This window comes from Vipera berus (assembly GCF_964194415.1).
Source record: "Vipera berus genome assembly, chromosome: 4".
NCBI lineage: Eukaryota > Metazoa > Chordata > Lepidosauria > Squamata > Viperidae > Vipera > Vipera berus.
The window spans coordinates 16,663,922-16,685,801 of record NC_138206.1 but is presented as its reverse complement, the minus strand read 5'-3'; the positions used below and the strand labels follow the sequence as shown (position 1 = coordinate 16,685,801).

General features: G+C 40.7%; 1 protein-coding gene across 1 annotated transcript; it reads left to right on the top strand.

Annotated features, from left to right (window-relative positions):
* The first annotated feature begins 743 nt into the window (after positions 1 to 743).
* TMEM123 (transmembrane protein 123) lies at positions 744 to 21,880 on the top strand. Its single transcript, XM_081326221.1, has 5 exons — positions 744 to 1,034; positions 9,877 to 9,942; positions 16,060 to 16,299; positions 17,433 to 17,586; positions 20,487 to 21,880. The coding sequence occupies exons 1-5, from the start codon at positions 974 to 976 to the stop codon at positions 20,509 to 20,511; spliced, it is 546 nt and encodes a 181-aa protein (XP_081182347.1). The 5' UTR covers positions 744 to 973; the 3' UTR covers positions 20,512 to 21,880.

Genomic DNA, 21,880 nt, shown 5'->3' with positions numbered 1-21,880 from the left:
TTCTCCTTAGTTCTAGGTTACTTCTCTCCTTGACTAGTTTCCATCCGTTGCTTCTTGTCCTGCCTTCAGGTGCTTTGGAGAATAGCGTGACTCCCTCTTCTTTGTGGCATGTTGTTAGTTACTTGCGAAGTCGTGTCCGACCCATCGTGACCCCATGGACAACGTTCCTCCACGCATAAGTCACTAGACATGGGCCACTCTGTTCAATCGCTTGGAGCGTGTAGGGTTTAAAAAAAGTGATTTTTTTTTAAAAAAAGGGAAAGCAGCGAAGAGAAGAATCTCCGCTAGAGACTTAAAATGGGATCCTCCTGGATTTGAATCAATTTGTCTAAAATGCTCGAGCGGGGGGGGGGGTTGGACGAGAAGATCTGCCAGGCCCCTACCGGCTCTTCTTATTTCTGTTTTCTGACGTTCTCGTCCCACAACGCACGCAGAAACGAAAGGGAATTTGGGACTTGTTTTGGACAAGTTCAAACTTCCCAGGGAGCCGCCATAACCCCGCCAGGCAGGATCCAGGGTGGCGGGGGAAGCGGGCTGCTTGCACGTGGAGGCGTGCCTTGACTTTCGGGAATCGCTCCTGGATTTGGGCACCACTGGCGCGCCCACTTTAGGCTGCCAAGATAACCAGGGCTGTAGGGGGGGAAAGGGGGGGAAAGTCTCCCCTACGAAGGGTGCAAAGCAAACCCCGCCAGCCCATCCAGGGGCTTCTAACCCACAGAGCCGAGGGCGATTGTCCGGGACCCCTTGCCCAAATGGGGACCTGCCGTCCCGCCTCCTTTGCCTGCGTCACGTGGGAAGCTCGCCCCGGGCTCCTAACCGGAGCAGCCGCGCCTTCTTGAGCCTTCCGAAGGGGAAGTGGCGCGCGGAGGAGTAAACTGGGTAGTAATCTTTGCTTGGCGCTCACAGCTGGGGTGGGGGGTGATCGAGGCTCCGGATTCCAGCTGTTGGGAGGAACTTTCCCGCCGAGGCCACCATGAACCTGTTGCTGCCCTTGCTGGTGCTCCTTGGCCCTTTCTGCCTTTCTGCCGTTTCGGGTAGGTGATCCCAGGAAATGCACCCCCCCCCGGGAAGCGATAAGGGGTTCTTCCCCCCCCCTTCCACAAACACTTTCTCTCTTCCTCTCCTTCCGCGTCTCCCCAACTCGTGGCTCTCCGAGGACGGCGCCTTCCCATCGTTTCCCCCACCCCCCAACTCCGCCAGATTTTGGGGAGACAGAGGGGGGGCGGAATCCGAGGCGACTCTCCCAGTTGCCGATGGTCGGATTCCAAAGGATTCTTGGAGTTGCTCTTTCTGGAGCAAGGGAGACCCATGTGGCTCGCGGTCCCTTCGCTCCTTCGCAGACGTGCCAAAAACCCAGTTTCAACTCGGGAGTCAAACATGCCTGCGCTGGAAAAGGGGCCAGCAATTCTTCTGGGCGCACGCGTGTGTTGGGTGGAAAGGGTTGGATCCGGTCTGGGGTGATCCGAAGTGAACTGTGGAAGCTCAGTAGGCGACTTGAGGCCATCTACTCGCTCTCATCCCAACCTTCTCTCAGGGTTTCGTTGTCAGGTTAACAGAGAGCCCCTTCCCCTGTATGTTGCTTTGAACTCCTGGTTAAAAATGAGGTCTAAATAAAATAAATACTATAGACCCATGGATAGGTAGGGCAGGTTATGGACAGATGGTTCCTTTTTTTTTCTTAAGGGAAGGCAGAACCCATTAGATCAGACATGTCAAACACAAGGCCCCGGGGCCAGATCTGGCCCGCGAAGTGGTTTCATGTGGCCCCCAAAGCCATCCTGGAAACAGTGAGGGAACGGTCCCCGCTGCCTTGGCCCTGGCCCAGAGACCCTCCTTCTGCCAGAGACCCCCAGATCTCTCCCACTCCTGCCCAGACACCCATAGGCACCCTTGATGCCAATGATGTAGAGCTGGCCACGCCCACCCAGTAGGCCATACGCACTCCAGCTGCGCCCACCCAGTAGGCCGTGCCCACCCTGGCCATTCCCCCCCCCCAGGGCAACCACAATGCTGATGTGGCCCTCAATGAAATTGAGTTTGACACCCCTGCATTAGATTGTCTATCCCTCCTTTAAACCCATCTTTTTTCCAAACTTTCTGTTTATTGACTGATTTTAAAATAATAACACGGGGGTGGTGGAGGGGAGAGAAACAAAATGCAACTTGATCGTTATGTGTTTTTCAAACTTGGCGACTTGAAGATGTGAGGACTTCAACTCCCACAATCCCCCAGCTCAAGTTGCTGGCAGTTGAAGTCTCCCCCATCTTCCAAGTAGCCAAATTTGAAAAACACTGGTTCAAAATGTCCTGAAGTTTGCAAAAATTATATTGGAGAGGGAGGGGGAAAGGCCAACTGATGGAGCAATCCAGGGATTACATGAACATTGACCTAGGAATGCTGGTGGCTTGTTTGGAAGGAAACTGGAAAGACAGGTGGGAATGGGGGGTGGAACTAGAGGAAGAGAGCTACGGCTGATTGGAACAGGAAAAAAATGTACCTACCACATTGTAAAGTTTTCTTTCAAGCCCATTTATCAAAAGAGACTGTTCTGTTTTCTCTAGAAGCTGTCTTTTGTACAGTTAACTAATTTTGTTCTGGAACTCTCATTGTCTCTTGTAAATGCTCATAGTTCTGCAGCGTTGTACTCTTTATTATTATTTTTCCAATGCTAGGGTATTTGCACTGTTCATTTGTTAACAAAGTTATATGTATCGTAATTACTGCAGCATAATTTGAAAGGCGTTGGAACGCTGCAATATTCTGTTTTGCCTTTTCTGTGATTGCACTGACTGTGGTGGAGGGTAATCTTCCTAAAATCAAAACAAACCGTGAACAGAACTTGCCATATTGAGTCAAAACACAGACAAAGAAGCGAGCCTCATCCATTGCTAGACAACTTGCTTCTCCCAAGTAAGGCTATAAATCTACGCCTGACTGGTAATCCAATCAGCCATGCTCAAATTTGAATAAACCTTTTTTGAGCTGTGGAAAGCATATCCTGCAAACATGCAGGAAGCTGTATGTGGCAGTAAGAAGTAAATGTGCTGCATATATACAAATACTGTATATTCATATATATCCTGTTCTCTCTGTCAGTGTATTTTCTCCAAATGGACATTAGGCAATAAAAGATGAGAGGATTGAGGGAAGGAAGGAAGGAAAGAAAGGAAGGAAGGAAGGAGGAAAAGAAAGAAAGGAAGGAAGAAGAAAAAGGAAGGAAGAGAAAGAAAGAAAGAAAGAAAGAAAGAAAGAAAGAAAGAAAGAAAGAAAGAAAGACCTAGCGGGCAGCAAAGGATCAGAATCTGGCCTATCAAGCTCAGAGGCCCCAAACATGGCAACTTTAAGACGTGCGCTGCAGAATTCTGGGAGTTGAAGTCCACAAGTCTTAAAGTTGTCAAGGTTGGAGGCCTCTGGTCAAGCTGATGGTAATGATGGGTTGACAGTTTGGGAGGAGCAAGCGGGAAGCCACAATTCTTGTTTTATGTGTTGGGCAGAAATATTGGGCAAGCAGCCTCGGCTAACTTGATGGGTTTGCCACAAATGTGTGGAAGGAATCTATGTTATTTGGAAGGTCTGAATTAGAGAGATGGGACAGTGGCTTAGGGTCTTTACTGCTCTTGTGTACAGGTGCCAGCCCACTCTTTAGAGGACCACAAACGGCCTGCAGATCAAAGGTATTTGGCTGAAGACTCAAAGATTGTTGGGGGCAATAAGCTGACTTAGTAATAATGCCGCTTGCGGGGGGCCGAAAGCCCTAATAAGCAGGCATATACATAGAATGAAGGCTATTGCTAAGCACATTGATTTGTGCTTTAGACTGTAAGCCGCCCTGAGTCTTCGGAGAAGGGCGGGATATAAATGGGATTAATAATAATAATAAAAGTGAAAAAGCAGGTCATTCTAAGAAATTTCTGGAGTTGCTCAACAATGAAGTGGGTGGCATATACATTTAATAAATAAACTAAAAAGAACATTCACAACATGCAAGGCAATGGGGAAAGTCAGGTATGCAGATTGCTTCCAAGGGGGCTCTCGTTTTGAAGATTAAAGAAAATATAATTTTTAAAAAAGTAAGGTTGGGCTTGAGTGCAATAAAATGCATAGTTTCTGAGAAGTAAGTCCTACTGAGCTCAGGCTGGCTTAGGAGATGGTTTTGCACAATGCATCATATGCACATTGATCACTAGTGCAGTGTTCTCAACCTTAGCAACTTTAAGATGTTTGGACTTCAACTCCCAGAATTCCCCAGACAGCCTAGCTGGAAGTGACCTTGGGGGTTTTCTAGTCCAACCCCCTGCTCAAGTAGGAGACCCTAAACAATTTGATACAAGTGGCTCTTCTTCAAAACCTCCAATGATGAAGCACCCGCAACTTCTGGAGGCAAGCTGTTCCACTGGTTAATTGTTCTCAAAGTTAGGAAGTTTCTCCTTAATTCCAAATTGTTTCTTTCCTTGATTAGTTTCATTGGTTTTAACTGTATATTAGTTTAACATACAGTTCTTGAAGACGACAGTTGCTTATGCATTGGGACTAGCATCTTGAGTAGGATGGCACAAAATAAACATGAAATCAAGCCAGTATATCTTCAAGAGAAGGGGCAAACATCAACCTCTCTTTTTGATATCCGGCAAGGAAGCTTATGTCTTATTCTTGCAATTTGATATTTGAATTATATTGCTACCATTGACAGAAACTGTATGAATGTTGTGTTGTTGTTTTTCCATACAGACTATCTGGTTGGCTAAGACTAATGGAAACTATCTCACAGCTGGCAGCAAAACAGGCGAGACTGCCTTCTGCTTTAGGAAAATATTGTAGGATGCAAACACACAATCTTTTGTGGTCCAAGGGCTGCATCTCTTCTTTGAGTGTCATGCTGAAGATCACATGTCAAACACTAGGTGGAAACATCAGGCAATTAAGATTTTTCTCTTCTGTCATTTTAAATATTGAAATTTGATAGCTGATGGCAGATATTAGAAGGATTGCTGTGTAGAAGAATCAAGCAGTTGTGTTTTTATTGCTTTTCTGCTGTCTCACTTCCATTTCCAGTTGGGCAATGTGTCCATTTCCAGTTGGGCAATGTGTCTGCATGATTATTATTTCCAATTGCATAATCGGGCTTGCTAAAATTTACCATAGTCCGAAGTCATAACAATTTGCAGACCTCATTTTGAATAGTATCTGAACTAAGAAATACTAGAGACCCATCAAGAGTGCCACTTGGAATATTCAAAAACTGTTAGAGAAACAAGGCAGAAGCATTTTTTAAGTTCTGAGAAAAGCGATGGTATCAGGCATCAAGCTGGCTCCACCCTGACTCAATTGGAATATAAGAAACAAGGAAGTTTAAACACAAGCAGACTTTCGAGATTCTGTTCCTATAGCCTATTTCAGTTTAACTGAGATACAATCTTCATGTGGAGTGGGGTTTTTGATCCGATGTACCTCACAGACCCGAAAGAAATGTCTGTGGATAATTTCTAGTTCAAAAGGCAGCAGAAATCATGGTTTAAAAATGGGACGCAAGATTGTATTTGGTCTGGTAAATTAAGGTTCATCAGGTTGATTGTTGATTAAGAGCTGTGGTGGCGCAGTGGTTAGAATGCAGTACTGCAGGCTACTTTTGCTGACTGCCAGCAGTTCAGCAGTTCGATTCTCACTGGCTCAAAGTTGACTCAGCCTTCCATCTTTCCAAGGTCGGTAGAATGAGGACTCAGATTTTTGAGGGCAATATACCGACTCTGTGAAGTGGTATTTAAGTCTAAGTGCTATTGCTATCTGAACCACAAATCTCTTGATAGATTTCTAAAATTTCGTTTGTGATATGCAGACTTTGTTGGAAAGGATTTTAAAAAACAGTCTAAGCTTTCTGCCTTAGCTTTTAGAATATGCACGCGTGAGAGAAGCCTGTGCTTTATCAGCCATGGGAAAAATGTAGAGACTCAGTGTGACACGAGAGGCTTGTCTGCTAGCATTGAAATAAACATTAATCACAACATTTGAACCACTGTGCTTTCTGTAGCTGAAGATTTGTGCAACCTATACCATGCTGCTAACTGGAATTCTGGGAGTTGAAGTCCAGACACCTTAAAGTTGCCAAGGTTGAGAAATACTGAACTAAAGAATATAACAAACATAAAACGGATAATATACAAAAAGGAAGGGCTGCATTCTAAAGTAACAAATACACCAGCCTTATCCAAGATCTTATAACTTATAACTTGCTAGTACAAGTAGTCCTCAACTTATGATGAGTCGCTTAGTAACCATTTTACTGCAAGTTACTTTCAGTTTTTAGCAAAACCACGCTATAGTGAACAATGAGTTTGCTTAAACAACCGTTCATTTAATGATCACTGCAAAACAGGTCATAAAATTGGATTGGTCACAACATACGACTGTAATGGGCAGGTTCCATTACGATCATATGTTGAGGACCATCTGTAAGCAGTAACAACAGAAACTTTGTCATTAGCTAAGTTGGATTTGGCCACTCTTCTATAACTTTTTATCCATTGTTTCCAGTGTTTGTTGGGTTTTTTTAAAAAATTGGGTTCTCAAATTCCTCATTCTACACAAACTAAGGAGTTTTTTTCCATCTTGTCTCATACACTCATACATCTTAGCTTAATTCTGAAACATTATCCCAGAACATTAGCAGCCTATTAATGTCTCACTGCTTTAGGCTACATAGAAATTAAACTTAATTTCTAACCACCCTTCTTTAGGCATCTCTGATAATGTATATGGCATTCAAAAAAAATCTCCCTCCACCCTTTCTCTCTTTGGTTGTGCAAATTCTGACTTCAGAATAATCCTGAGAAATTGATGGATGGTGGTGGAAGTTAGGTAGATAATAGTTCATCATATCACCATCCTAGTAACATGACACAGACTACAAAAATCTTAATGGAAAGGAGTTGTGAAAAATGAATTCTACCATTGTTTATAAGCTACCACAAGCTCCAACTGTTATGACACTAGATTCTAGCAGACAAATTCCATCATTCAGTGTTACAGAAGACTTAATACATCCCAGTTCCTATGTTGATAAAAAGAATATTTGTAGCTCAGTTGAACAATGGGGACAACCTGCACTTTTTTTCATTTGAGAGAATTCTTTACATCCTTCTTACATTTATGTATTTATTAGATTTTTTCACGGCAGTCATACTTCTCTGTGCAGCATTAAATGGTAAAACATTCACAATAGGTGCAATATTATTACATCGTGAATATAATAATAAAATCAATAAAAATTCAACCCAAGGATATGAAATGTACAATGTTACTATGATATTATCTCACTCAGGGGTGTCAAGCCCAATCGTGTCGCAGGCTGTATTGTGATGTATCAGGATGTTTTTTACCTTGTGGGGAGAGGGGGTGGGCATAGCCTGCGTTGGGCGCATCTGGCCCACGGGCCTTGTGTTTGACATGCCTGATCTAACTAGTTTAAAAAACAGATTATTCCCACTCTATTTTGTTACCAATTGCTCCACCAGGTTTAGGTCAAGACTAATTTCCAGGGGGCCATGGCAGAAGAACATTTCTGACTTCTGATTTCAGTGACAGCAGCATGTTTCTGGAGTGGCTCACCATATGGTGCTGGGAGTGGTGGGTTTTTATACCTTCTTGGGCTTTTGTGTTTGGAGCTGTTCCTGTGGGATGAACTTTAACCTGAGCCTGAGTGTGCCCTTTTTGTATTCTGATGGTGGTGGGTTAATCCTACTATGTCCTAAAGGTCATGTCCTCTTCCCTGGGCTGTGGCTGATATAGCTATGTGTTGCATTTTTGGTGGTGAAAGGTTGTTTGTTCTAATCCTATCATTCTGCTGGTTAGCTATCAAATCTTGCTCCAAGGGATTTCGAAAGATCCTGCCTTGAATGGATTTCTGTAGGTAGTGTTTGCTCATGAATGAGGCTTGAGTCTTTCTCAATGCAGTTATCAAATCTGCATTTCTACAGACCTGGCCTCTGAGTTTCTGGCTGGGGGAGAGAGAAAGGTAGTTCTGCCTTTTAAGATTTTCTTTCTTCATTATTCCTTTGGGAAATACATTCTGCCTTTTTAATATTTCCACAAAATATTTCTTTCTCTGGGGTGGGCTGACTTCCCATAGAAATAATTGTTATCATTACATTTGTATCATATGGGTCAATTCTAGTTGAAGGCATCTATTTTATAGATTAAAAACAGTATTTAAATTTGTACCCTAAAACCTATTGGTAACCAATACAGGGCCTCATAGGTGAAATATGTTGATGGCATTTCATGTCAGTTAGCACGTGGGCCATTGCAATTTGCATGAACTTCAGTTTCCTGTTGAGGCTCAAAATGAAGTCCTTGGTGTTCTCTGAGCTTGGTTGTTTTCTGGCCGACATTTCATTACCCAAATAGATAACATCAGCAGTGCTAGAGGGAAATAAAGTTTACTCTCTGTTTATGTACAAGTGGCTTGCCCTATCAGTGTTGGTAGGAGTCTAGTTTTCTTCTTGGTAGTTCCTTGATTAGGCTCTTTAATGATTGATTGTCTGCATTGGTAGTTCCTTGATTAGGGTATTATTTAATGCTTGATTGTTGGTCTGGTATTAATCCTGATGTTAATCTCTGTTTATCTAGATGTTAATTACAACAGATATTACAGATATTTTGGTCTTTTTGTTTCCATTTTAGTTAGTAATTGTTTTTTGAGTGGTATGCAAATGTCACTTATCTCTATGTGCCTGTTGATGGCTGATATGTGTGAGTTCCACACTTCCAGGAATTCTTTAGTGTTCAGAGTAGTGTTGGATTTAGCCTGGTCTAGATGCTCAGTTTCTCAAGTACTCCTAATTGGATAGTGAAATGTCTGCAAGTTATCCCTAGTTCGGTAATGAAACATTTGCAAGAAAGCAACCAAACACAGAGAGCACCAAGGACTCCACAATTCAACCCTGAGCTAAAAATATTCTCTTGTATTGATCTTTAAAGGCCATGCAGAACACATTCTAGTTGTCTAGGCAAGTAGTGCTGAGAGTTACTTCTGCAAGATCCTCTTGCTTCAGGCAGGTCTGTCATTAGTGCACCAGCAAAGTCCTTCCTGACTATGGTTTTCACCTGCCCATCTAATGGTATTAATGAGTCCTAGAAGACCTGAAAGTTACAGACCTGCTCCCTCAAAGGCAGTATCAGCCATTCAGAAGCAACATCAGAGCTGATAGGAAACCTTAGTGAACAAACAGGTACAATATAAGTGATACCTTGCTCAGTAGTAGTAACTATAAGAGGGATCTCAGAGTCCTAGTGGACAATCAAATATGAGCCAGCAGAGAGCTGCAGCTGCCAAAAAAAACCAACACAGTGCTAGGCTGCATTAACAGAGTGATAGAATCAAGATATTGGGAAGTGTTAATACCACTTTACAATGCCTTGGTAAGACCACACTTGGAATACTGCATCCAGTTTTGGTCACCACAATGTAAAAAAGATGTTGAGACTCTAGAAAGAGTCCAGAGAAGAGCAACAAAGATGATTAGGGGACTGGAGGCTAAAATATATAAAGAACTGTTGCTGGACTTGGGTATGTCTAGTTTAACGAGGAGAAGGACTAGGGGTGACATGATAGCAGTGTTCCAATATCTCAGGGGTTGCCATAAAGAAGAGGGAATCAAACTATTCTTCAAAGCACTTGAAGGCAGGACAAGAAGCAACCGATGGAAACTAATCAAGGAGAGAAGCAACCTAGAACTAAAGAGAAATTTCCTGACAGTTAAAACAATTAATCAGTGGAACAACCTGCCTCCAGAAGTTGTGAATGCTCCAACACTGGAAGTATTTAAGAAGAGACTGGAAACATTGCACAAATTACTTGATATGTATCTGTTTTATTTCAGGGTCCGTAGCGGGAACTGTCACCAATACATCTGCTGCCCATTTAAACTCTACAACAACAACAACAGGTAAACCTCCTTCTTACACTGCTTTGTTCTGCAAACCCTCTTCAAAACAAATTTAAATTCTTCTTTTCCCACTTTTTCCCCCAAATCAAATATGTTATGAATAATCACACCTGGAAAAGAGTGCCACCATTCAGGGTGATTTCGTTTTTCTTCTTCAGAACAGGTCATGTGACAGAATGTTATGTTCTCTCTGTCTTTTTTTTTTCAATTGAAAGATTGAGATTCAAAGTCTATGGCTTTTATCTTGGATGTATGAGCAAAGGGCCTCTCAACCACTGCACTGGTTTTCAAGAGCTAAAAAAGGGAAGTCTGTCACTGATTACTGTTCTTTCAGAATGGAGAATAATTCCTGGGGGAAAAAAGTAATGGAAATTGAGTATGACTTTCTAGAACAGCATTTCTCAACCTCAGAGACTTTTAAGATGTGTAGACTTCAACTCTCAGAATTGCCCCAGCTAGTGGGGGAAGCTGAGCGTTGGAAGTCCACACATCTTAAAGACATCGAGGTTCAGTAACTGTTCTAGGTAATGCTACAGCTTTAGGGAAGAAGTTAAGTCCTAATGCTACCAGTAACCCTGTAATCATGCTTGAGTATTATATACTTGGTAGGATCTGCATGTGAGGCCTAGAAGTGGAGGTATATAGGCTGCTGTTGCTATCTGCCTGGCTGGAAGTTTGCTTACAAGCTATCAGAGAGAGAGAGAGAGAGACAAAAGCTTGAACCCATGAGTTAATAGAGGCACTTTCTGATCTTTCTGGTTTTCTAGCTTTATTTCCTGGAGCAAAATGACGGCATCTGAGAGAAAAAAAGGGTGTTGTTGTTGTTTTCTGTAGGCCTAATTGGACTCATCTGTCAAATAACAAGCATATTCCTCCAAACAACTATTTATAGAAGCCGTGATAGCACCCAAACTATCTTAAGGGCAGCATAACAAGCATACGCATCTTCCCTATATAGGTAGTCCTTGACTTACAACCATTCGTTTAATGACCGTTCAAAGTTACAACGGCTGTGAAAAAAGTGACTTATGACCTTTTTTCACACTTACGACCATTGCAGCGTCTGCATGATCACCTGATCAAAATTCGGATGCTTGGCAACTGGTTCATAATTTATGACGATCGCACTGTCCCAGGGGTCATGCGATCACCTTTTGTGGACTTCTGACAAGCAAAGTCAATGGAGAAGCCAGATTCACTTAACAACCAACTTAACAACTGCAATGATGCACTTAACAATTCTGCAAGAAAAGTTGTAAAATGGAGCAAACCTCATTTAACAACTGTCTGGTTTAACAAATAAATTTGGGCTTCAGTTTTGGTCATCAGTCAAGGGCTACCTGTACTACCTTTTCTCTCTCCACATCCAGAATTCCCCTTTTATGCTCTCTCACTTTGTTCCTCTTCCCATTGGTGTCTCCTTTGCTGGTTCCAGCCTCTAGATCAGTGGTCCTCAACCTGGGATCCGTGGACCTCTGAGTAGCCATGATGCCATCCCAGAGGATCCGCAAAGCCTTGAAAAAATACTATAATTGAAATCTTGAGTTATGTCTTGGGGTCCGTGGCCCTGGTCCATGACCACAAAAGGTATTTAAAGGAGGTCCACGGTGAAGAAAAGATTGAGAACCGCTGTTCTAGATTATGAACTTCCACAGTTCTCTTTCTGGCATAGATACTGCTGAGAATTCTGAGGGCTTGTGAAAAGTGGCTCTCAATCTTTGTGCCACCCTTTTCTCTCCCAGCCTATTACTAACAAAATCTGCAAAGCTATTTATTGAATCCTGACTTCAGGCGTGGTGAAGTACTAAATACTGTGTAAGTCTAAAGCAGGGGTCTTCAAACCTGGTCCTTTTATGACTTGAAGTCCACAAGTCATAAAAGGACCAAGTTTGAAGACCCGTGGTCTAAAACCATGACTGATGTGATTACTGATGATGAAGAAGATTGAGACAACTAGGGTACAAGTGTAATGAGAGGTTGGTCACAGTTATTGGGTAGTGTCAAGAATATATCTTGGAAAAAATAGCATGAAACAAAAAGAATAATTGAAGTGAAACTAGAATGACTGCAGGAAAAGAAAGCCTTATATTAATCTCCCTATTAGAAAATTAGTGGATGTAAAGCAGTGGAAGATGCTTCAAACCGAATGAAAAGAATTATGTTACAGAGAATCACAGAAGAACATAATTTCTATGCTTCTGAGGGTTCTGAGCATTGTACGTTTAGACATTTCTGGAGGTCCACATGTTCTGTACTCTGAATTCCAATTTTTTGTACATCACAGTGAAGATGAAGGAAATAGGACTTTATTATAGCTTCCTGCCTTTTGCCTACGCAAATTCAGAATGAGAGCGAAATAATGTTATGTGTGTTTGGATTAATAGTTAAGGAACTAGACTAAGAATAGAGAGACTATGATTTTAGTCTTACCTTAGGCATGAAAGTCACCTGGGTGATTTTGGCACACTCACAGTCCTAGAAAGGGCCAATGGCAAACTGAAAACCACATGGTCTTGTCCATAGAGTCACCAGGAGTCAGGATGGACTTGAAGGAAAATTCAAGAATGGAGATTGCATTTGTCAGAGATTGACCTTATACACCAACGTTTGGTATCTCGATTCTTTTGTAGCTTATGCTGAATGCAAATCGGGAAATAAGACTTGATGAGCTGTTGGGGTCCTTGGTGCTCTCAGAACTTGCTTATTTCTTGCAGAGGTTTTATTATCTAACTAAGTAACATAATCAGAACATATTTCTGCCTCTTTTCCTATACATGCATTGGTTGCAGTTCATGAAGTATATTTAGGCTTATTTGGTTTTTGGTTAAGTGGTGGGTGTCATTAACCATCAGAATATTTTCTTTCTGTTTCCATCCTGCCTAAGAATTTCCCTTCAATCTCTGTTTCTGTCATGCTTCACGATGGAATCTATGTGTTATGGAGGAGTGCGGGGGGGGGGGGAGAGGAGAGGACAATTTCCAATTTCACAATAAAACAAGTGGAAACATAAATGTGAAAGCTTCTCCAAATCAATTTCAGTCACCTACTCAAAAATAGCACCTTGTGTTTATATTAAAAGTGGTGAAAATGTTAAATTTAGGTAGTTCTATAATGCAGTAGGAAAAAGAACAAGATGATTATCTCATTTTTAAAAATCACATGCTACAAAAGGAAAAAAAAGTGGTGGCATGCCTTGTTTATCAACATTTCAAGAAGTGATCTACACAATTATTGCATCTGTTCCTATATTTCATACATGCTTCACAAAAGGATCATGTCATGAGGTAAGTATTCACCAAGCAAATGCCTTGATCCTTTTGCCCATAATTAATATTGTCTTTAAATGATATCTGGGACAATAGCTCTCCAAATGACAAGAAAAACAGACGAGTTAGGCTTGTTTCAGGAAGTTTCAGTTTAAACTTTGAAACCACAGCTGATTTCTTTACAAGGTGCTAAAGATAACCATTCTCCACAACTTCCGTTTATGTAGGCTGCTGCAAAAATCCCCAGAGCATTTCTATAACTGACCAATATGTTTTGATGCCCTCTTTTCCCTTATTCAAATAACAATTCTGACCTCAGCACTGTTGTTTTTTTAAAATTTCAAATTAAAATATAACTCATGAAAGAAAATGGTAGTTGGATACTTCGTGCATAAAAGGTGTTTAGGAAAAGACATTCAGAATAGATTATTTGCATGAAGAAAATTTATCATTTATTTCCTATCATTTCAGGTTATGTATCGACTGTTTTGTGTATAGGCAACTGTCCCATGACAGCCATGCTGTAGATGTACATGCAAAATGCTTTCAAATTCTGAAGAGTGTCTACTCTTGAATTGTTTGGGGGAAGGGGGAAAGAGATTTTATTTAATGATAATTTAAATTTAAATTTCTTTGGGTAAGGGAAGTTTGACACTGAAGTCATTACTTAAAAGAGGGATGGATTTGCCCTTCTTGGAGACTCTGCTTATCTCCTACCCTGTGATTATAATTAAACGTGGCGGAGATGAAAAGCTGAGCCTAAGTTGGGACATTTTTTTCTAATGTGTTGAGTTTCTACAGAGAGCATTCTGCTTCCTTTTGAAAACACTCCTCTAGATTTGCAAGCCACAATGATGCAGATGGTTTTATCCCTTCTCTTCCATAAACCCAAACATGAACTGCAGTGTCCTGGTGACTGCACATAAATATTTGCATTCCTCTTTTTCCCTGGTTTTCTGGATGGCTCATAGACTCTTCTGCAGAAGATGTTACAAATTTCTCACAGCTTATTCTATGCCTGTCTCATTAGGGGATAAGATCTATTTATTTTAAATTGTGACATATACATGCTGCCTTTCCTGTCTAAGAAGGTTTATTCCCTCCTACTACATTTTATTCTCACAAGATCTCAGTGGGTACCACTCTAGTCTGAGTGGAAGCAACTGGCTCAACATCTTGTAATTAGCTTTGTAATTTTATAGGAATTTGAACCTAGGTGTGATAGCCAGTTTGGTGTAGTGGTTAAAAGCATCAAGCTAAAAACCGGAAAACTCTTTGAGTTCTTCACAAGTTCTTAACAACTGCAGAGATTCACTCAACAAGGGTGGGAGGAAAATCCATAAAATGTGGCAAAACACATTAAACTATCTCACCAACGAAAATGTAGGACTCAATTCTGGATGTAAGTCGAGGATTAGCTCTATTGCCTAAGGAGATTTAAAATTTCCAGGAATTTCCCAATATATAAATCAATAAATAAATCAGCATAGAAATCATTATAGATAGAAAAAATATAAATCAATACATTGGTGTATAAATGGCGTGAAATACACAACACAGGTTTCCATTCAGGATGTAGAGCAGGGGTCTTCAAACTTGGCCCTTTTATGACTCATGGACTTCAACTCCCAGAATTCCTCAGCCAGGCATGCTGGCTGAGGAATTCTGGGAGTTGAAGTCCACGAGTCATAAAAGGGCCAAGTTTGAAGACCCGATTGTAGAGGTAGGTCATATTTATTTTCTGTTCTCCAGAATGTGTGGTTCAGGAATAGTGTGTTTTTGGTGTATCACACCCACATGAATGCTATCAGTCCCCAAAATGGTGAAAGTGTAACTGCAGCAAAAATTGAATAGGAAGGAACTTAAATATTTCACATCTCCACAGCATGCTTGGCTTGCCAAGATGAAAACAAAGAATGGAATGTACTTTTCACAAGTTGTGGAAGAAAGGGTATTTTCTCATGATTGGTAAGCTAGGAACTGACCTGATGATTTGTATCAGGAAGAATGTGGCTATTGCTTGCTAGGGAAGTACAAGTATAGAATAAACCAGCCACATCAAGGAATGAGTAGCATCTGATCTTGGTAGCAAAGTAATTTGTTGCTGTGTAAGGTAAGGTGTATTTAAGCTATTTTATCCCTATTAGTGCTGTTGCTTTTTAATTCAAGTTGTATTTTACAGTTTTTTTTCCTCTTCTGTTCAGACATGTCCAATTAGAGACTGCCTGGGCAAGTCTATGTGGTTTTCTTGGCAAGGTTTTTCAGAAGTAGTTTGCCATTGCCTCTTTCCTAGGCTGAGAGAAAGTGACTGGCTCAAGGTCATCCACCTGGTTTTGTGCCCAAGGTGGGACTAGAATTCCAAATCTCCTGGTTTCTAGCCTGGTGTCTCAACTCACTACACCAAATTAGTCCCAAAGGTGCTTTTCCAGGAGGCAACTGTACTTTCCTGTCTCCTGGAAAAGCACCTTTGGAACAACCATACCTGGATGACTGAGAATCGCCATAGACACATACCAAATTAGCTTTCATTTTCTGATTTACAGAAGTTCAAAACATGCCATTCTAAGAAGAGAATATTGTATATTTCTTTGGGACTTTAAAAATCTGGCCATTCAAGGGGTGATCCATTACTTCTTCTGAATACTGTATACCATTCCCTGTTCCAACATTTTTACTTCTGGCCAAATCTAGGAACACCCACAAAATGGCTCAATTAGCAGCTTCCTGTGATGTTTCTATTCCAAAAATGATAAGAGTCACGTATCTTTGTTATTATACCTTTTGATATATTAATAAATGTATCCTGTAACACAAGCATTATTTACAAACCTTACATGTTTTTCTAAACCAGCAAAGACCATGACTGTTACTAATGCCACCCAAAAATCAGTGAAAACCACGGCTCATCCTGACAAGACTTCTAAGATCACAACAATCACCAGCAAGACTACCCCTGCTGCACAACCTACCATAACCACTCAAACAATTAAACCTATAGTACCTGCCAGTACAAAGCATTCACCAACTGAATCTGGGACACACAAGACCATTACAGTTCCTGTAACAAAGCCATCGTCCGCTTTGGTGACAAGTATGTACTGACATTTCACTTGCCTAGTTGATAGTATTCTAGATAGTATTTGCAACTCACATTATTCAGTTCATCATAATTGTCTGTAGATGGAGTGAAACCCAGAGATCGCATTTCTTTGAGGGAACATTTAAGGTGGACATGTGTAGAATAGAGAGCACAAGATTAAGAGGTAGTGTGATATCCTTCTCCAAATATTTAAAGCCAGCCAGCTCCAATTACAAGAAAGGGATTGACATATTATAGGAATTATCCTCCAAAACATAAGTTAACATTAATATTTCTGAGTGATGTGCAAGACAGGGTGAACAAAAGAGCAAGATAGGCAAGACCAAGCAAGCATTTCTGTTTTCCCGAGTTTGTAGGTGGCCAGTTCTTACTGAACTATACTATTCTAGAACATTCATACAGTTGTTATTCCCATTTCAGAATCATTAGAAACAATGACTCTCAAGTCTTTAGCGGTGGTATGAAGGTCCTCCGGAGACATTGAAAAGAGGTTCTCAATTGACCACTCCTGCTGTAAAAGTCAGCCAAGAAAAATCCAACTTGGTCTGAGCTGTGGTAAAGAATAGGCTCTTGAGACAGGTTCCTACAACCAAACAATTTCATTTTATTTGCATGTTAAAGCAGGGGACACCAAACTTGGCAACTATAAGACTTGTGGACTTCAACTCCCAGAATTCAAGTCAAGTCCACAAGTCACCAAGTTTGGAGAGCCCTGTGTTAAAGGATAAGGATAAGTAAGATAAAGAGTCTTTTGAGTTCATCTGCTTCTTCCATAGATACAGTTTTCTCGATAACATTTCAGAAGCATTTGTCAGTGGTTTCTTCCAGGAAGTTGGTTGTTGTTGTTTTTTTTTCAGCTTCCTACTCTCTTCTACAGAATGTATCCTGGTAAACCCCTGATCAAGTAACTAACCATAGCCAATCTACTTAGTTTCTCAAGATCAGCCAACGTTAGCTGCATGTCCTTAAAAAGAAATATGGTAATGCATAATAAGAATTAAAAGAACAAAAACTTGCAGGGAAGAGCTGTACAATATACACTCTTAGAAAAAAAACGAAAAATTAATACTTCAGCAAAAGTATATGAACAATTTTTTTCTTTTTTCTTTTTTTTTTAAAAAAAGCCATTACAGATGTTTCAGCAGTTCAAGGCAACTCATTGGGCTTCAGTGCCAGCAGCTTCATCGGTGGCATTGTGTTGACTCTTGGACTTCTCGCCTTTGGCTATATTGGATGCAGAATCTACCACACAAAAAGAGGTGTGCAGTATCGAACCATGTACGTTGGAATGAATATTTTTGATCTTTCACTAAGTGTAATGCCGGGCAGGGTTTGAGGAAGAATGTAATCTGCTCGAGCGCCAGAGAATGTGACGATACAAAGCTGGCAGGGTTGACCCCCATGTTTCTAATTCAGTAATGAAACTAATGGTAGGAGGATGGAAGCTGTAACTTCGGACATGTTAGCCCAACAAGGTAGATCAGACGAAGAAGCCGAAGCCCTTCACAAACCCAGGCTGTCAGCATCATTTAGCCATAAAACCCACTGACTGAATTGCTTAAAGTCAGCAGATAAATAATACCAAAGACTGAGCCCAAAGCAAATCTTAAAACTAAATTGATCGGTGATCTCACCTGGTAGAAGAAGTTTATTATTATTCTTTTGCATATTCTGCCGTTCTCTGTCAGGTATACTTCTCCAGCATTTGAATGTAAACTCAGGCGCAGTATTACACCCTGCTGCTAATGGTGTGGAATCTTGATTTTTCCCTCCAATAATAATAAGACTCAATGAACCCTAAGATTGGGCTCATCATCCTAATGAAATAGCAATATTTAAGGACGGGATGTTAGTAATTTGTCTGGTTGCTTTCCTCTTAACTCTTTATGTTTTTAACCCTCTGATGGGCAAGACTAGCACCCACTTGCACTGGAGGAAATGTAATAGTACTAAACCCTTTGTAACCTTTCCTAACAATGAGAGTTCTTTTGTTTGTTCTGTGATTACTTCCTTTCATTGGCTCAGCATGGGTAGAGGCCAGGAGGTCTGCAACATCCGTCTTTTGAACTATTTCAGCCTTTGATTGGACCCTACCTTTTGCCTCCTGCTGCTGTTCACAAAAGTATGGGGCCATATACTTGAGCACGTAACTGATCCTAAGGCAGAATAACATTTCTTCATCCTTTGAAGGAAGCTGAAGTCTCATTTTGTGCTTCCTTGCTCCCCTTGTCCAATTCCAGAATTTTGCTCACCAAGCTTGGTTGGTTTATTTTTTAAGCATAGAATAACAAAGGAAGCAATTTCTTTCCTTCCAGTAAAATTGGACACTATTTTTGCTTTGTGGCTGTGGTTGTGGTTGTCTACACAAGAAGCACAACCAAAAGCTTTATTGTAAGATTAACAAAATCTTGCAAGACCAAGAATAACTCACCTCCTTTCCTTTTGCTCTCCAGAAAGCTAGGCAGGATCCTCCCTTCTGAAATGCTTCCCATCCACACGGACATCCCTTCTATAGGCTGTTTTTGTTGTTAGCTGCAAAGTTGTGTCCAAACCATCATGACCCCATGGACAACATTCCTCCAAGCCTTCCTGTCCTCTACCATCTTCTGGAGTCCATTTAGGCTCACGCCTACTGCTTCAGTGACTCCATCCAGCCACCTCATTCTCTGTCGTCCCCTTCTTCTCTTGCCCTCAACCTTTCCCAGCATTAGGCTCTTCTCCAGTGAGTCCTTCCTTCTCATTAGGTGGCCAAAGTATTTGAGTTTCAACTTCAGGATCTGGCCTTCTAAAAAGCAATCAGGGTTGATCTCCTCTAGGACTGACCGGTTTGATCGCCTTGCAGTCCAAGGGACTCGCAGGAGTCTTCTCCAGCACCATAGTTCAAAGGCCTCAGTTCTTTGGCGCTCAGCCTTTCTATAGGCTGAGATAACCTTTACATACCGGTTGTCCACTCTGTGGCTCTTCTTCCTGTTTCCCAAAGCCGTTACCACATACCATCAGACGTAGTTGTAGATTTCTATTCCTGGGAGGAATGTTCTGCCAAAATGCAGGACAACTTTACAATTCAATTATTTTTTAACTTCAGGAGGTTCTCTTTTCAGTTACAGTATGAATTTTACCAAGCTGTATTGGTAAATAAATCACAAGATGCTTGTTCCTTGCCCAGATATCCTGTTCTCCACCTTCATTGTTTCTAACCATCGAATAAATGTCCCCCATTTCTACTTCTATTTGTATATTTTAACTGCATTCCATGGGAATGAATAGACAAAGGGTACACGCATAACAGGGAGAATATATTACAGGTAGTCCTCATTTAGTGAGCACAATTGGAACTGGCATCTTGGTTGTTGAGTGAGGCGATCATTAAGTGAAACCATGGCTGCTTAAGAACTTCCTTCAGCTTTTCTTTGTTTTAAAGGACTGCAAAATTCATAAATGTGAGGACTGTTTGCAAAGTTACTTTTTCATCATCTTTCATCATCAATTTGCTCCAGTGATTAAGACCCTAGGCTAGAAAGTGGGAGATTGTGAGTTCAAGTCCTGTCTTAGCCATGAAAGCCAGCTGACAATTTTGGGTCAGTCTCTCACCCTCACAGGTGGTTGTTATGGGGAAAATAGGAGGAGGAAGGTGTGTTGGATATATTCACTGCCTTGAGTAAAGGTGAAGTTGTTAAGCAATGCAGTTACAAACTGAGAACTATTTGTGTTCTTTCACATTACCAAGATCACTCATTGCATTTCATGTTTGTGCTCAAGTTTAGTAAGAAGCATTGTCAAATAAAATTGCTTGCACAGCCTAGTGCTTAATATTCAGTCCCGTTGATATGTTTTGGGGATCACCAAATTATTTTAAATCAGCAGCAGCAGATTTATTATGAGGAATTACAGTGGCTGTGTTCACATGATATGATCAGTCTCTTCTCCAGGCACTGTATCATGCTGTCTATATGATTCATATGAAGTGCTCTTGTTAATTTATATACAATCGCAATAACCTTAAAACACTGTCTTGATCAACAGAACCCAGCTTATTTGTGAAGATCTAAAGGTTTTTTTTCCCCAGCACAAAAGATGGTCCAGAAAGTTTTGCGTATTTGTTAATCTCATTTAATAATTCTGTGACTTCGGCTCCCGCTGATGTGTATAATATAGTTCCCTTTCTTTTTTTTCTCTAGTGATGAACATGATGCCATTATTTAAAGTCTGTGATGAAAGGACAAAAGACAAACATCCACACATGTTACTCCTGCTTTTAGGAACACTTTCTCTCTGGGAAAATATTATCTGATCTGAGATTGACTGTTATGTCTCTTTTAACATACATTAATCTGCAAATTTGGAGAACTCCATAAGGACTTTGCATACTTCAGAGTATCTTCAATGAAGCATTTCAAGGAATTGAAATTAGCACCTGCTTTTTATCACTCTCTTTTGAAAATCATTAAAGTAGGCATTGTTGCTTCTTAGCTCTTTTCTACAGAAGATTGGAGATGACAAGTCCACAACAGAATACAGTTTCAAGTGTTGGATCCTGAACTTTTTTGTTTTACTCTCCAGTCTTTTCATTCAGGAAAACAAATCAGACATGGCTGGACAAATAAGAGCAAGAAGTCACAAAAATAGTATTTCCCGATCAGTTGTGTAAGATTTATGGAATATCATTGGAATATTGTTTCATTAACAATCTGGGGAAGCTCAAATATTGTACAGATAGCCTTCGACTTACAACAGTCCATTCAGTAACCATTCGAAGTTACAACGGCACTGAAAATAGTGACTTAAGATCATTTTTCACACTTATGACTCTTGCAGCATCCCAACGGTCATATATGATCAAAATTCAGACGTTTGGCAACTGACTCATATTTATGACGGTTGCAATGTCCTGAAATTATGTGATCACCTTTTGTAACCTTCTGACAAGCAAAGTCAATGGGGAAGCCAGATTCACTTAACAACTGTTTTAACTATTTTAACAACTGCAATGATTCCCTTAACAACCGTGACAAAAAAGGTTGAAAAATGGGGCAAAAAAAATCAGTTAACAGATGTCTCACTTAGCAACAGAAATTTTGGGCTCAATTACGGTTGTAAGTCAAGGTCTACTTCTGTTTGCTATGTTGGATCTATTTTACGTTGTGGTGGTGTTTTTTACTTTGTGGTTGCAAAAAAACAAGTACAAGAGATAAGAGTGCAAAGATGAATTTGAAACTTTTGAGGTGGAGGGCTTTCGTTGTATTTTATGCAATTTAAAACATGAGAGATGAATAGGACTGCCTTGAAGAAGATCCATATAAAATTGGCATCTTCATATGTTTTTCCTGGAAAGGAAGGCCAATGTTCTTCCAATTGGAAGGGATTCTGAAATCATTCATTTGGGTTCCATCTAATGAGATCTGTTCTGTTGGAGGTTGCCATGTCAAAAATTCACCAGGTCGTATGAGTTAGCTCTTAGACAAGAGGCTGTGTGACTTATCTATTAAATGGAGATAATTGTGTAATTATTCATTGCCTGTGTTTATACTTTCGCAGAGAAACTGATGTAAGAAATAAAAATCCAGAACATTTA

Coding starts and splice junctions, on each gene's coding strand:
- TMEM123 (XM_081326221.1), top strand. CDS start 974: ATGAACCTGTTGCTGCCCTTGCTGGTGCTCCTTGGCCCTTTCTGCCTT. Junction 9,943..16,059: donor CTCTACAACAACAACAACAG/GTAAACCTCCTT, acceptor TTTCTAAACCAG/CAAAGACCATGACTGTTACT. Junction 16,300..17,432: donor ATCGTCCGCTTTGGTGACAA/GTATGTACTGAC, acceptor TTTTAAAAAAAG/CCATTACAGATGTTTCAGCA.